General features: G+C 41.8%; 1 protein-coding gene across 5 annotated transcripts in view; it reads left to right on the forward strand.

The window, feature by feature from the left end:
- The window catches only part of LETM1 (leucine zipper and EF-hand containing transmembrane protein 1), a 32,533-nt gene extending 24,879 nt beyond the window's left edge, over positions 1 to 7,654 (forward strand). For 3 of the 5 annotated variants that reach the window (XM_083738329.1, XM_083738332.1, XM_083738328.1), the window contains 2 exons: positions 23 to 179; positions 739 to 7,654. In XM_083738329.1, the coding sequence (XP_083594455.1) occupies positions 23 to 179; positions 739 to 888 (307 nt within the window). In that variant the 3' untranslated portion in view covers positions 889 to 7,654. The remainder of the gene's footprint in view (positions 1 to 22; positions 180 to 738) is intronic. The other 2 variants (XM_083738330.1, XM_083738331.1) reach the window with 1 other exon arrangement.
- The last annotated feature ends 7,134 nt before the right edge of the window (positions 7,655 to 14,788 follow it).

Consider the following 14,788-nt stretch of genomic DNA (forward strand, 5'->3'; position numbering starts at 1 on the left):
AGTAACTACTTGCTGTATACAGGTTGTGTTTCCCATTTAGGGAGAATATCATCAGTATCAATGAGCTTATCAATGTGATGAAACAGATTCAGAAGATACCAGAAAGCAAACTAAACAGGCTTGCCCAAGCACTAGATGAAAATAAAGATGGAAAGATTGACATAGATGATGTTTCCAAGGTGAGTCTGCTGAAGAATGTAACCTGTTTTGTTTAATGTTTGTTATTTGTGTTATTTAAACAATTTGTTTTAACAAATTTAAGACTTAGAAGAAGAAAAAAAACCTCCCTTAAATTAATTGACCTTAGAATGAAAATAGTTTGGCTTAATTTGTGGCAGTATGGTGCATTCTATGGTTTGGTTAAATTGTAAAAATGTGATATAGATTCAGAGCTTATAAACAAAAGTCTAATTGATGTTGAATAATATACAAGTTTATAAAATCAGAGCAGTATCAAAACAATTTTCAGTCTTCTCTTCTCCAGGCTAAACGTACCCAGCCCCCTTGTATTCTAATTTATACAGACTCATGTCAACAACAATCTTACTTCTTTGGAAAATACCACACTGTCCTTTTGGATTCAACACACTATTTTGAAATTGGGTTGTGGTTGACATTACAAATCATTTTTGGCATATATGCTTCACTTATTTTCCTCCTTAATTGTAGAGTTTCATAAAAATTGTGAATAAAGCACAATGTAACTTGTGCATTTAACATATGTTTATATTTGCATAGGTGGTAGAACTCATCGACAAAGAAGATATTGATATTTCTACTAACCAAGTCGCAGAGATCATGTCACTGTTGCAGAAAGAGGAAAAACTAGAAGAAAAAGAGAAAATTAAAGAAAAGACTGAGAAGGAAGCTCTAGAAGTCAAGAATTAATGAATTAGTCTTCAATTTGATTTCAAGGCTGAATGAAGTGGAACATCTTATGTTACCTTGTCCAGCACCTCCTATCTGTGAGATGATGAACATTATCGATCTATAGGTTAATCAGGAAATAATAAGAAGTTGGGTAGGCAGAATGAAACTTTTCCCTGATCAAACATGGGCAATTTATCATTCCAGGAAGATGAGAGCAGTCTTGGTCTTTAAATAATGTATTCCTCCTTGTGGAATTTTGTGTACTCTTTAGTATTCTGTAGTGATTCAGTACATTTTATTGTCCCCAGATCATGATACAAGTTAGGAATTTCCTTGCATTGTGCAAGGAATTTGCATTTTTTTGTTAAATAATATTACGTATACTTGGCATGCAGTTATTCTTCCGTACTTGGCAAAGAGGTAAAATTCTGTTCAGCAAAAATAGCAGTATATAAACCATCCGAAAATATCTTAAATTCCCATTATTATTTTTTAATGAAGCTTCAAAAGGGCTTATATAGCAAACACATTAGTTCTGAAAGTGCTGTCGTTGTGTTGGCCTAGCGCACCCTCCAGAGTTACACTTTTAGAACTTTAGAAATTTTTAACATGCTCAGATGCTTTAAAAAAAACAACAAAACACCACCCCACACTTTGCCAGCTTCTCAACACTAAAGAATGTACATGCAGAAAATTAAATATAAGGGGGATTGCAGCAATACCCCACTCAGTTCCTTTCTCTGCTTTAATTTTCCCCATACTTCTGCTATGCTCTCTCTGGTCTCCCTCCCATTGCAATTTGTAATAGGAAATCCTATCAGACTTATGTCATTTTTAAAAGCCACAGGGCAACCAGCAATCTCAGCAGCTGCATTTCTCCAGATCCCTACACACCCACTTCCCTGTGGATCTGAAGGCTACATAAGGGACACATAGGTAGAGAGAGGGGAGGGCCCTGAAAGCTTTTATGCCTTCACTGAAGGCAGTCTCCCAAGCCACCCCTCACTCACTTCCTTAAAGATGCCTTTAACCCTAGCAATTAAAAGACTTCTTGATGAAGTAAACTGCATTTTTTCTGAATTAAAACGAGGAGGAAACCAGACTTTTAAACATTTTGAAAGTGCAGCTCTGTATGTGTGTCTTATTTATGTGTAAAGGAAGTGTCCATTTGTGTTGATTATTTTTGTTCATTGGAAATTGTGAAAGCCACATCTCTGTGCGTGGAACATCAGCACAGATCTGAAATGACTGACCCAGTTAATTAGGAACATGGTACAAAAATAACCTTTTCACTGCATACTTCAGGTTTTCATTTGACCTTTTTTGTCATCACCTCGAGTCATTTAGTAGTAGCAGTTAATTGAGCTGGATATGAACACTGTTTTGGTAACTCGAGCTTTAAAATATTCATATTGGCTTTTCTCTGTTTTCCAATGGGGCTAAGGATGCTCTGAAGCCAGTTTCCCAGAAAGCAATTCATTCTGAAATCAATGACATTTAGTTTGAGTAGCTGGCGTTTTGAGATGTAGTGCAAAGGGCTGCATGTAAAGGATGCCTTTCTGGAGAGGATGCAACTCAAAGGACTGCTAAGCTGCGGATTCCTTGTTGTATTGGATTAAACATTCTTTTTTGTAACCAGTAGTCCAAGGGAAAAAAAATATTTGTCACCTTTCATAAATTGCAGTTGTGGTATTTATGGGTGGTATCTATTTTTGACTGTCTGCTGATGGAAGAAGTTTATCCATAGAAAGGTGGGGGGGGGGGGCAACTCCTGCAAATCTGACCCATTTCTCTGGAGGGAATTTTCAGGGAAGGAGGGAGGGAGGTAGAATTGCCCTGAACTACTTGGCTTCCCTGTCTACCGAACTAATTTTCTTCCCCCAGTGAATGAACAACATTGGCTATCACCCTGTGCTTCCAGAACTTGAGAAATAAGTTGCATGAAAAAAGTGTTCAGTTTGGGAATTTTTTTTCTGTTTAGATGTCAAGATATTCAATAATTTCAGCTCATCATCTGACAGCCCACCTATGTCCAAATTTATTGCCAACGTCCTGTTTCGATCTGTGTCCTTTCAATTCCCATTGATTACAGTTGACTTTATACAGGTACCAAAGATCTTCTGCAAGTGCTTGCTTTCACTTTTGGCAATTTCTCTGTTACAATTCCTTTCAATTTAAATTGCAGGTAGTTTTCTGCCAGGACTGCTGAAGTAATACTTTGCTGCCGTGAATGTTTTTTTGTGAATGTCAAGCACAGTGCGGCAAAAAAAGCATGTGGTAGAATTTGGATTTGAAATGATACACTTCTGTAGAAAGTTAAAATTCTCACGTTCTGCATGATGGACCATGATTACTGAATTGCATTTAGCAGCAGTGTTCTTGGGGCAAATTGGCAAAAGGGATCAAAGGTGTGTGGTATACATGTGCAATTTGGATTAAAAGATGAATCATGCAGTGGGTAGCATAGTAGATGGCTGAATATTTATTAAAACAATTGCACTTTATGACCCATGAATTTGTTGTGCCAGCAAAATTTGTTAATAGGGCACTTGTATATTTGTATCTCTGCATTATTGCAGAAGATGTTGGAATCGAATGTCAGGTTGTAGATTTATAATTTAGAATGTGAGTAAGATGTTAAAGCAGCCACACAAAATTTGTTGTCTGCATGCATAATATCAGTAACTTCAGATTGGGAAGGTGTCCACGGTGGACTTCCATATCCTGTTAGTAAAAGACAACAACAATACCCAATAGTGACAGTTTGGCTCCCCTGGTCTTGATTTTGAATGAGCTTCCATCAGACTAGCTAATTTGGGTTTGATTGGGCTCGAATGCAAACTTAATTTGTTTACACTCAGTTCTGTTCTGAGTGAAGACGCTGTTGTACTCCTTGTGATACCAACCACTTGAAGGCCCTCCCCACTATACCCAAAACCAGGCAACAATGGAAACAAAATGCAGTTGGTAGGACCCACTTGAGTCATCAGTTAGACTGTTGGTGTGGCTGCAAGAACAGCCTGGATACAAGCACTTATGGAAGGGAGGACCTATATCATACCTAAATCGTTGCACTCAAAGTACTGGCACCACAGTGCCAAACATCTATTGGGAGTCTTGGACTGGGTCACAACCCTCCCTCTCACAATTATGGGGAAGGGAGTAGCTGCATCTGGAAGGGATTGCAGCTGAGGCTGTGCACTGCGAGGTCCACCTGAAGCTCAGAGGGTGTTCAGACACCTCTTAGGAAAGGCGTGAGTGTTTCCCCACTGGGAAATTTACTTTTACCCCACTTTTAATGTTCTGTGCCATCCATAATGCCCAGTAATTTCCTCTCTTTAAACGGGACTGGAGGAAAATGAGCTGGCTTTAAGGCATTGTGTACTAGTGGTGGACTGCTGTGCTAAATTTCTGAGAATTCTTAAGAGTTGCAAGTTTTATTTAGAGCTGTACTTTTGAACAACAGGGGGGAAACCATAGCCATTACTTTGAGATATTTCTGGGGTGTTCTTTGCCAGTTGTTCTACCATATTTAGACTTAGGATACCAGAAAGGGCATTTGTAGTGCAAGGTGTTTTTGTACCTGTGATTTGATATAGTAGTGTTTGTTTCTTATGAGGTCTGAAAGGTAAAAGGCACAAGCTATTTATAAAAATAAATAAATGCAAACCCCTTTCTCATGGAAAATTGTAACCCAGGATTCTAATTCAGGGCTGACAAGTGGGAACTTTCAGGTTTCTGTATGAGATTGCTATTCATTGCACAGCAACTATGGGTTGCATCCAACTCTGTTTTACTCAGAATAGACCCACTGAAATGAATCTACTTAAGTCAATCCTATGGGTTTCAGTGGGTCTTCTCTGAGCGTGACTAATGTTGGGTACAATCCCATATCTGGAATAATCATATGAACATTTTTAGGTTCCAAATATATTTTTCTACAGAAATGAATTTGCCGTGTGCTGCTCTTGGATACAGTCATACGTAGTGATTGGTCCCGGTTGTTTGTATTGCACCAATTGTTTGAGGGGAGAGACGAGTCTCAGGTTCACAAAATTGATGAAATTTGTTCCCTCTGATGGTCTTGATTGATCATCATGTTAGGAGTTGGCAAATAATTATCTTCTTCCCCTCTCCCACTCAAATTAATTTAGTGATTAGATGGAGTAGCTTAGTTTTCTTGAATAGCCAGGAGTCCGTTTCCCCCCTGTAGTACACATTGTGGTATGAAATGCCTAAGCTGACTCATGAGTGTATGGTCCTGCTTTATAGTAAAGGATGAGACAAGACCAGAGATGGTCAACTGGCAATGCTTGGAGAAGATTAAGCCCCCCAAACCAATTTGTCTGGTACCTAGCATTTTAATCAAGAGGATGTAAATATTTTGTCCACAATTTGCCCTTTAAGGAATAAAAAGTTTATTCAAAGTGGTGTTGGGTGGGAGAGAGAGAGGGAGAGTAGATTACCGTATTTTTCGCTCTATAGGACGCACTTTTCCCCTCCAAAAACGAAGGGGAAATGTGTGTGCGTCCTATGGAGCGAATGCAGGCTCCCACCGTGCTCCTGAGGCTTCGGGTTGCCTTCACTGAAGCCTGGAGAGTGAGAGGGGTCATTGCGCACCGACTCCAAGGCTTCCAGAGCGGAGGCTTCGGGTGAATGCACAAAACGCACCTAGTTTTAGAGGGGGAGATATTTTCCCACTTGTTCTCCCCCTCTAAAACAAGGTGCGTTCTATGGTCGGGTGCGTCCTATGGAGCGAAAAATACGGTACATTTTAATGTTGCTTCTTGGGTGTCACGTAGTTCGTGCCATTTAGAAAAATGTAAGCTCTGCCCTGGGAATGCTTATTGGAAAGCAGTTTATGCTGCTTCATTATAATCGTATATAATACAAATTCATAAAGCTACCTTATACCGTTGGTTCACCTAGGTTAGTATTGCCTACACCAGGGCTAGCCAATGTAGTTCCTTCCATTTGTTTTTAGTCTTCATCTTGGCTACCCCAGATCTACTGGGCACTGTCCTATCCTGAAAAATGCACTTCGCACGTAGGACTGCCATACTTTATCTTCTTAAAGCCAGAGTTGTTTGCTAAAATAAGTCATATTTGAGGGAATACTATAACACCCTTTCTTCGTGGGAGGTAGTTCTATGAGCCAATTCCTATTTTACATTTACCTAGCTTGGCAGAGATTTTACGTCAAGTCACACGAACGTGTGCTTGTTCCTCTGACGTGCTTGAAAGCAGCAACCGGGAAAGGATGGGACTTGCATTTTCAAATATTATAAAGATATGTGCGCTTAATGTTGCACACGCCTCTCTCTCTTAAGATTTCATGGGAAGTGTACACATCTGAGAACTTGTTATCTGGTACAGATATCTAAATGCAGACACTGAATTGACCCAAAGCAAATACCAGTGATCAGCTGTAGTCATCCTTCACACTATAGAATGGTGATCAACGTTTCTGCCTTATGGGAACACTTTCCCTAAACCACCAACATTGATCTTTATATTGAGGGATCCGTGACAAGTTTCAGAGAAGTCCTAGAGTTCCCTGGGACATGGTTTGAAAATGCCATGAGATGGAACTGAACGAAGGAACAGTTGCCACAGAAATAGCCAATGTGTCTCTTTCCCCTTGTGCTCCAGGGTTAGGAGTAAGAGAAAAGAAACATCTTGCCACTTGATTCAGTCAACATGCACACACAAAATTTGGCTTCAAAGGTCTGGAGGAGCTGATTTCTCCTAGTTTTTCTAAATTGTTTACTGTTAAACTGAGAACCAGGGTGGTAGAGCAAACCGTCAGTCTTGCATTTCATATCAGGATGGCTTAGGCAATGCCTATGTAGGTACTGGCTTTTATATCATCTTTGAGGGACCGTTTGATGGATGTTCCAGTTAGGGGTCGTAAGGTTCCAACTCTTATTACTTCTGTTATATCTTGGTGTATGTCTTGGGATTGCATAATATATATTTTCTTAAAACCATAGCTGTTGACAAGGGATGCAAGTTTCAGCTGCTGTGATGTGTACATAGAGGTCCTTGTGTGGTTAAAAAGGAAATACTGGCCTCGCTTTGGGAAGTATACTGCACTCCATTGTGTGTGATACTGAGACAGACACACACAACTTGCAAAAATCCCCCAAAGACTTTATTCTGATGCATGCAAATCCATAAGTAGATGCCTGGAAAAGCATAGTTTTCTCTAAATAGTAGATGCTCATGTCCTGTAGAGAGTATTCTGGAAAGCAAAGCAGCGTGGCAAAACAGGCTGGCACCACTAGAGATTGGAAGTCCTGGAAAAAACCCGGAAAAATTGGAAAAAAGCCCAGGTTTTCCAACGGCTTTGAAAAAAAAAACCTTTTCCCAGGTTTTTTTCCAGGCCTTCCCATTTCTAGGTACCACACTAGCATATAAGCATTTCAGATTAATCATGAGAATTGCCCTGTTGTTTTTTCTAGAATGCAGATATACTGTCTCTGGAAAAGAGACTTGTACAACCATGATTCAAGATACATGTGTAATTAAATCTAAATGTGCAATGCTAGTGATGTTTTTGTGCTTTGATGTGTATAAAAGAACTTTTCTACCTTTTTACGGTTAAATTATTACACGAAGCCCAAACATTATTAAATAAAAGTATACTTATTCCACCTTTAAATGTTGGATTATTTATTAACAAAAGAACAAATCTGTCAATACTTGTCGATCACTGCAAACAGAATACATTGCTTGCTTCTTAATGTGCAGCAAAATAAAACTGGTTAAAGTTTTTGATGTACGCATTTTGCTTTTTTTTTTAAAAAAAATAATGTTAATTTTATTTCATGCCATCTTCCCTAAATGATCTGGACAATTTTGCTGATGACGTGGAATGCTTCAGGGTGGTAAAAATGAAAGATTGTGAGGAGCTGCAAAAGGAATTCCAAAAACTAGATGAATGAGCATAAAAATGGCAAATACCTCGGTTTACAAACTTAATCTGTTCCGGAAGTCTGTTCTTAAACCGAAGTCGTTCTTAAACCGAGGTGCACTTTCCCTAATGAGGTCTCTCGCTGCCAGTGCCCTTCCAGCATTCGGATTCCATTCTTAGACCAAAGTAAAGTTCTCAAACCAAGACACTTAGCGGTTTTGCAGAGTTTGTAAACCAAATTGTTCTTAAACTGGACTGTTCTTAAACCGAGGTACCACTGTATGGTTCTTTGTAACCAAGTGTAAAGTATTGCACATGTTGGGGAATACAGTCGTACCTTGGATCCAAAATGCCTTGCGAGTTGAACGTTTTGACTCCCAAACACTGCAAACCCAGAAGTGAGTGTTCTGGTTTGCAAACGTTCTTTGGAACCCAAACGTCCAACGCAACTTCTGCGGCTTCCAATTGGCTGCAGAAGCTCCCAGTAGCCAATTGGAAGCCACGCCTTGATTTCAGAATGTTTTGGAAGTCAAATGGACTCCCGGAACGGATTCCATTTGACTTCCGAGGTACGAATGTAACTTCATATGTTTGTATATAGGCTCTAAACTTGGAATGACTGACCAATAATAATAACAATAATAAATTGATTCATACCCCACCCTCACCGGCCAGAGCTGGGCCCAGGGTGGCTAACACCAGTAAAATTACAATAAAACATAATAGGATTCCCCCCCCCTTCAAAATACAGGTTAAAATACAGTTTAAAATGCAGCCTCATTTTAAAAGTAGCCCATAGACCAAAACCATAAGGGGAGGGAAACATAAGGGTCAGACTGAGTCCAAACCAAAGGCCAGGCAGAACAGCTCTGTCTTGCAGGCCCTGCAGAAAGATGTCAAGTCCCGCAGGCCCCTAGTCTCTTGTGACAGAGCGACTGAAGGGGGGGGCGCACACTAGGATGCCAGGGGTGGAAAGGGCCAGGAATGGCTGGAGCCCTGAACGTCACTCTGACCTCGATGCACTAGGCTACATTCCAATCACGCAAAAGGAGAGAGGTTTCTACACCTCCACGTGTTTCCATCTCTCCATGCAGATGCATCTTAGCCAGCCAAATGCATTGGAAGAGGAGGCAAGGTCTCTCTCTGGCCTTTAAGGGCCATATTTGGCTCCCGGGCTAAAGGTTCTGTCCCCCTGCTCTAGAAAAAGTTGCTAGTGGCAGTTTCAGGTGCAATACTAAATCTGTATGGTAAAGGGCCCCTGACCGTTAAGTCCAGTCGCGAACGACTCTGGGGTTGCGGCGCTCATCTCGCTTTACTGGCTGAGGGAGCCGGCGTTTGTCCGCAGGCAGTTTTTCCGGGTCATGTGACCAGCGTGACTAAGCCACTTCTGGTGAAACCGGAGCAGCGCACGGAAACACCGTTTACCTTCCCGCTGGAGTGGTACCTATTTATCTACTTGCACTTTGACATGCTTTCGAACTGCTAGGTTGACAGGAGCTTGGGACCGAGCAATAGGAGCTCACCTCGTCGCAGGGATTTGAACTGCCAACCTTCCGATCAGCAAGCCCTAGCCTCTGTGGTTTAGACCATAGCACTACCCGCTGTAAAGGGGGAAATCAAACATACCATGTGGCAAGAACTTCCTGTATAAAATTCAAAATTATTGATTTATGGATCAGTCCAAGACTCTACCCTAGCGCTCTGATGCAGGCACCAAAACATTTTGATTTTCTTTTGATTCCCCCACCTCCTTATTTGTTTTTTAGGACTGACATTCTGTCGTCTAGTTCTTTTGTACAGGTTAGATTTGCTTGAAGCTGATACATCTGGACAGATTTCTTACCTTCACTAGATGGCACTGCAGTGCTTTAGGAGTTGAATGAACAGACGTTGCATTTATAGTGTATGACACACAAAACAAATGTAATGGAAGCAACATTTACCACTCTCTTGAGCTGCTTGCCAAGAGATTTACACAAATAGGCTGCTCAAACGCTGATACAGGCAAACTTCAGAGCAGCGGTGTCCTTGTTCTTTGACGCCATTTTTTGCACAGGAACCAACTTTGTCAGAAACAGCTGTTAAGAAATTGTGGGGTGCTGGTGAGACACCCTTGATGAAACTCGCTTTCATCCTGTTCTGGGGTGGCTTGAGATGAAGGGTGGGTTAAAACTATTTTAAATTTTAAAAATGGAAATAAACCTCTTGCCAACTTGGGACTCCTGAAGGACTGGGCCTCTGTTGGTTAAATAATAATAATAATAATAATAATAATAATAATAATAATAATAATTTATACCCCACCCATCTGGCTGGGCTTCCCCAGCCACTCTGGGCGGCTTCCAAAAAATACTAAAACTGCAATACATCAAACATTAAAAGCTTCCCTAAAGAGGGCTGCTTTTAGGTGTCTTCTAAAAGTCTGGTAGTTATTGTTCTCTTTGACATCTGGTAGGAGGGCGTTCCACAGGGCGGGTGCCACTACCGAGAAGGCCCTCTGCCTGGTTCCCTGTAGCTTTGCTTCTTGCAGTGAGCGAACCGCCAAAGGCCCTCGGGGCTGGACTGGAGTGCTGTACTGGTTTCTGGATTTTCCAGGAAAAGTCAAGATGGAGTCTCAGCAACTAACCATTTCAGTTCCTGGGCACATCCAATTTTATTTCACTGTGTGGTTGATGTAAATCTCATTTGAGTGTCAGAGCTACAACGTCTCTTTAAAAGCCACAATGAGTTGTACCAGCAGCAAGAGCCCGAAAACACCAGAGTTAATCTTGAATTTTCTGTTTAAATGATCTTCCCCCTCCCCTTTTGTAAAAATGCATACCAAACATAACCACATTTCTTAATTAGGATGTAGGCTGCTTTTGTGTCAGATGAACTCAGAGTAGGTTGCAATCCAGAATGCAAAATAAACTCTTCAATTACCCAATCTAATAATCAATCAACTTCAGCAGCCCCAAAGCAACTGTACCAATTGCCCCCTGCCCCCACTGCTTGAGTGAATTGTGTGTGGCTGGATTTTGCTACAAGATTTTCAGGTATCCAGGTTGCAGCTTTTTATTTTTATATTGTTTTAAGATCCACAGACCGTACGGCCAATGTTCTCTGCTGTTTTTCTTTTTTTTAAGGCGATTCTACTTAATATGCTTGTCAAATTTAGTGATGCAGCCTTCCACTCAGTGATACTTGCTGCTTCAATCAAAGCTATTTATAGATTAAAATGATTCAAAGCTGACTCATCTCATCGAAATTGCCTACCCATTTTGTTTTATAACTTTCCTTCCAGGAGGGCTAGAATATTTTAAAAACAAACAAGCCATAAACGAAAGCCCCGAGTGTGGGCTCCCTTGCAGGCTGGGCTTGGTTGCAATTGCATCATTATAATCCAGTGCTCATCCATCCAGACTGTTTGCACTTTTAAATGTTCCAACATTAAAAAAGAAAGGAAAGACAATCGCATGGGAAATAATATCCAAAGTAGAACAGGTGCTCCTGTCTTTAATATAAACTTAGGCTTTTCCAACCCTCTCGGGCTCAGGTAAGACATGCACACTAGAGATACGTCTTATTGTGGAGCCCCACCTGTATGTACAAATAGCAATATCTCTTTTCTTGATATTGATCATGGGTAGGCAAACTAAGGCCCGGGGGCTGGATCCGGTCCAACCACCTTCTAAATCCGGCCCGCGGATGGTCCGGGAATCAGCGTGTTCTTAGCTGTCAACTTACAGATTTGAAAATAAGGGACCAGCAGCCTCGAAAATAAGGGATCAGCAGCCAAAATAAGGGATTTTCCAAGCACAGGTAGGTTCGACTTCTGAGCCCCTCCGAGCCAAAGGCAGAAAGCCCAGCCATCAGCCAAACGAAGCCTCAAGCGGTGGTTCCCACAACGCAGCAACCCGGCAAAGGGGATGCAGCAAGGAAAACCACCGTCACCTCTCCGCTGGGAAGCGCTGAGCAAAGGCGAGTCCCCAGGCAACGCGGCCGATTTGATCGGCACAAGGCATGCAAGCTACACCCCCCAGTCGTTCTTAGACTCCTTATTGGGTGAGCAATGCAGCCAAGCAACACAGTTGGAGCCTCCCTCCTCCCTGGCCGGCAGGGAGGGAGGGAGAGGAGCTGCTTCCTTTGAAACCCGGGGAATTTAAGGGACATTCCAGGACAGCAGCGGGAAACGGCGCTGGGATAAGGGACTTTCCCACCAAATAAGGGATGGTTGACAACTATGGTTCTTACATGAGTAGAATGTGTCCTTTTATTTAAAATGCATCTCTGGGTTATTTGTGGGGCATAGAAATTTGTTTTTTTTCTTTCTTTTTTTAAATTATAGTCTGGCACTCCACAAGGTCTGAGGGACAGTGGACTGGCCCCCTGCTGAAAAAGTTTGCAGACTCCTGATGCAGATATTGATACGGCCAAAATAGTCCATTCACAAGAGGGAGACTCGAGGGCCGTGAGGTGTGCAGAAGTACAAAAATATTTGGGGGGGGGATGGGACCAATGGGGAATAAATTCCAGAACCGCCTGATGAAATTTGAACAAGCCCAGTGGGCATGGAGTGCCAACTGATATTTGGAGGGGGGAAAGGGGGCAGAAAACCGGGGGGGGGGGCAATTGAATGGCGAATCCTTGGAGACGTAGTATGCTGTGGATATTACGGCAGGCTTTTTTAATCACCAACTCCACCTGTATTTCTATTTGGATTCAATCCACAGTGGAAGTTTGGTTTAAATTTTAATGTACTTGAGATTCCAGATGGCTTTTAATAATGCCAACGTCGTGTAAGTATGCTGGGGGTAAAAACCTGGAAGGTATTTCTTTTTTTGCCTGATTTCTCTTTTAATCATCTCTACAGCTCGATGAATCTGCCTTATCCCACCTTCAGGTATAAACAGGTCCCTCAAGAAGCACTTGAATTGATAGAACTGAATATTCAACAGAAGCTGGACTGCCCCACTGTGTTTCTGATGCTCCGAATAATGTTTATAAGTATCTTGTCTGTCACTGCTTATTCCACGATAGCTCATTCATGGGCCAAGAAAAAGTAGCTTTCTGAAGACACCCCATGAGGCCAGACTATTGAAAAAGCGCAATGGCATTTTGTCATTCCTGAACATCTTTGTCATATTACGGTCAGAACAAAAATCTTCAAGGTGGTAATTGCTTTGCCATATTCCTTTTAATTATGTAATGAGCTTTTTGCTCACTTCACAAACAATATTATCATTATCATTATTGACTGACTGACTGAGTGATTGAATTTATATACTGCCCTATACCCGGGGGTCTCAGGGCGGTAAACATAAAAAGATCACAGTATATATAATAAAAATAAAAACAATACTCAATAATGCCCTCCCCCAAAAGAGCCACATTTTAAAAGGGTATGGGATGTTGATCAGGTCAGCCAGTACCAGTATATGCTATGCTATGCTATGCTATGCTATGCTATGCTATGCTATGCTATGCTATGCTATGCTATGCTATATTATTATATTATATTATATTATATTATATTATATTATATTATATTATATTATATTATATTATATATTTTTTAATTATTTCCCATTCCATCAGTTTGCTCCAGCTCTCTGAACAGTTTTGTCGTCGTCATCATCATTATTTATTACTTTCATCAGTCACTTTTTCTTGCCAAAGGCAACTCAGGGTGAACTACAACCTATTTTGACAATTTATGTCAGAAGAAGAAGAAGTATACAAGCTTAAGGACCATGCTTGGTTTGAGTACCCAGTCTACTAGTTTTTATATCTGATACCGTGTTTTATTTTGCAAATTGCTTTGAAACTTCGGTGCCAAATCAATTGTGAATCTAATATTTATCTGAAACAGTTATTCTGTCAAGAACTGGATAAACAAAGTTCTCCCATAGGAAAGAGGCCCGGCTACTTGCGGGATAAATGTTTGAATGGGGATCTTCAGTGAGATGTTCTGCAAACAGCACAGACCCTCTTTTTCCTATAGCTGCAATTGCTTCTTTCACAAGCTAAACAACCAAAAAAAGTGCTTCTCCACCTCGCTTTAAACACGAGGCGCAAGTGAATGCTGAAATGAAAACAGGACAGGACCTGTTAAACCTATGTTAACGGAAAAATCTGAGGGCTCCCTTGGACAAAAACAAAGACACCAATCAGGATAACTTGGAGCAAAACAGCAGCCTGTAGGATTGGCCTTTATTGATCTGTTGCAACAGGGTGCTCCCCTCACCTGCAGGAGAGAGGAGGAACCCAGAAAAATGGCGTGCAAGGCCTTATAAAGACTTTTGAAATTGCCACCCTGTAGATCAAGACCGGGGGACGCAGGTGGCGCTGTGGGTTAAAGCCTCAGCGCCTAGGACTTGCCGATCGAAAGGTCGGCGGTTCGAATCCCTGCGGCGGGGTGCGCTCCCGCTGCTCGGTCCCAGCGCCTGCCAACCTAGCAGTTCGAAAGCACCCCCGGGTGCAAGTAGATAAATAGGGACCGCTTACCAGCGGGAAGGTAAACGGCGTTTCCGTGTGCAGCTCTGGCTCGCCAGATGCAGCTTTGTCACGCTGGCCACGTGACCCGGAAGTGTCTCCGGACAGCGCTGGCCCCTGGCCTCTTAAGTGAGATGGGCGCACAACCCCAGAGTCTGTCAAGACTGGCCCGTACGGGCAGGGGTACCTTTACCTTTACCTAGATCAAGACCACCCCCAGAAACATCATACATACATCACAGAAGGGGTGTAACCTAAGACCACCCCTCAGATACATCACACCTATATCACAGAAAAGGCGGTCTAAAACAGAAATTTGAATATTGTTTTTCTCCTGTTGTTGTTTATCTCCTGTCTGGCAGGTTACTTGATTGGATTGCCTGGGGAGCCTGGCCAGTCTTTTGTAGTGATCAATACTTAGTTCCTGGGCAATGCCACAGGCTCACACCCTATTCAAACACAGACATACCCTTAAGACAGGATTTGTGAAGGAAACCCTATTCAAACACATACCCTTAAGACAGGATT

Source organism: Podarcis gaigeae, assembly GCF_964106915.1.
Source record: "Podarcis gaigeae genome assembly, chromosome: 5".
NCBI classification, from domain to species: domain Eukaryota; kingdom Metazoa; phylum Chordata; class Lepidosauria; order Squamata; family Lacertidae; genus Podarcis; species Podarcis gaigeae.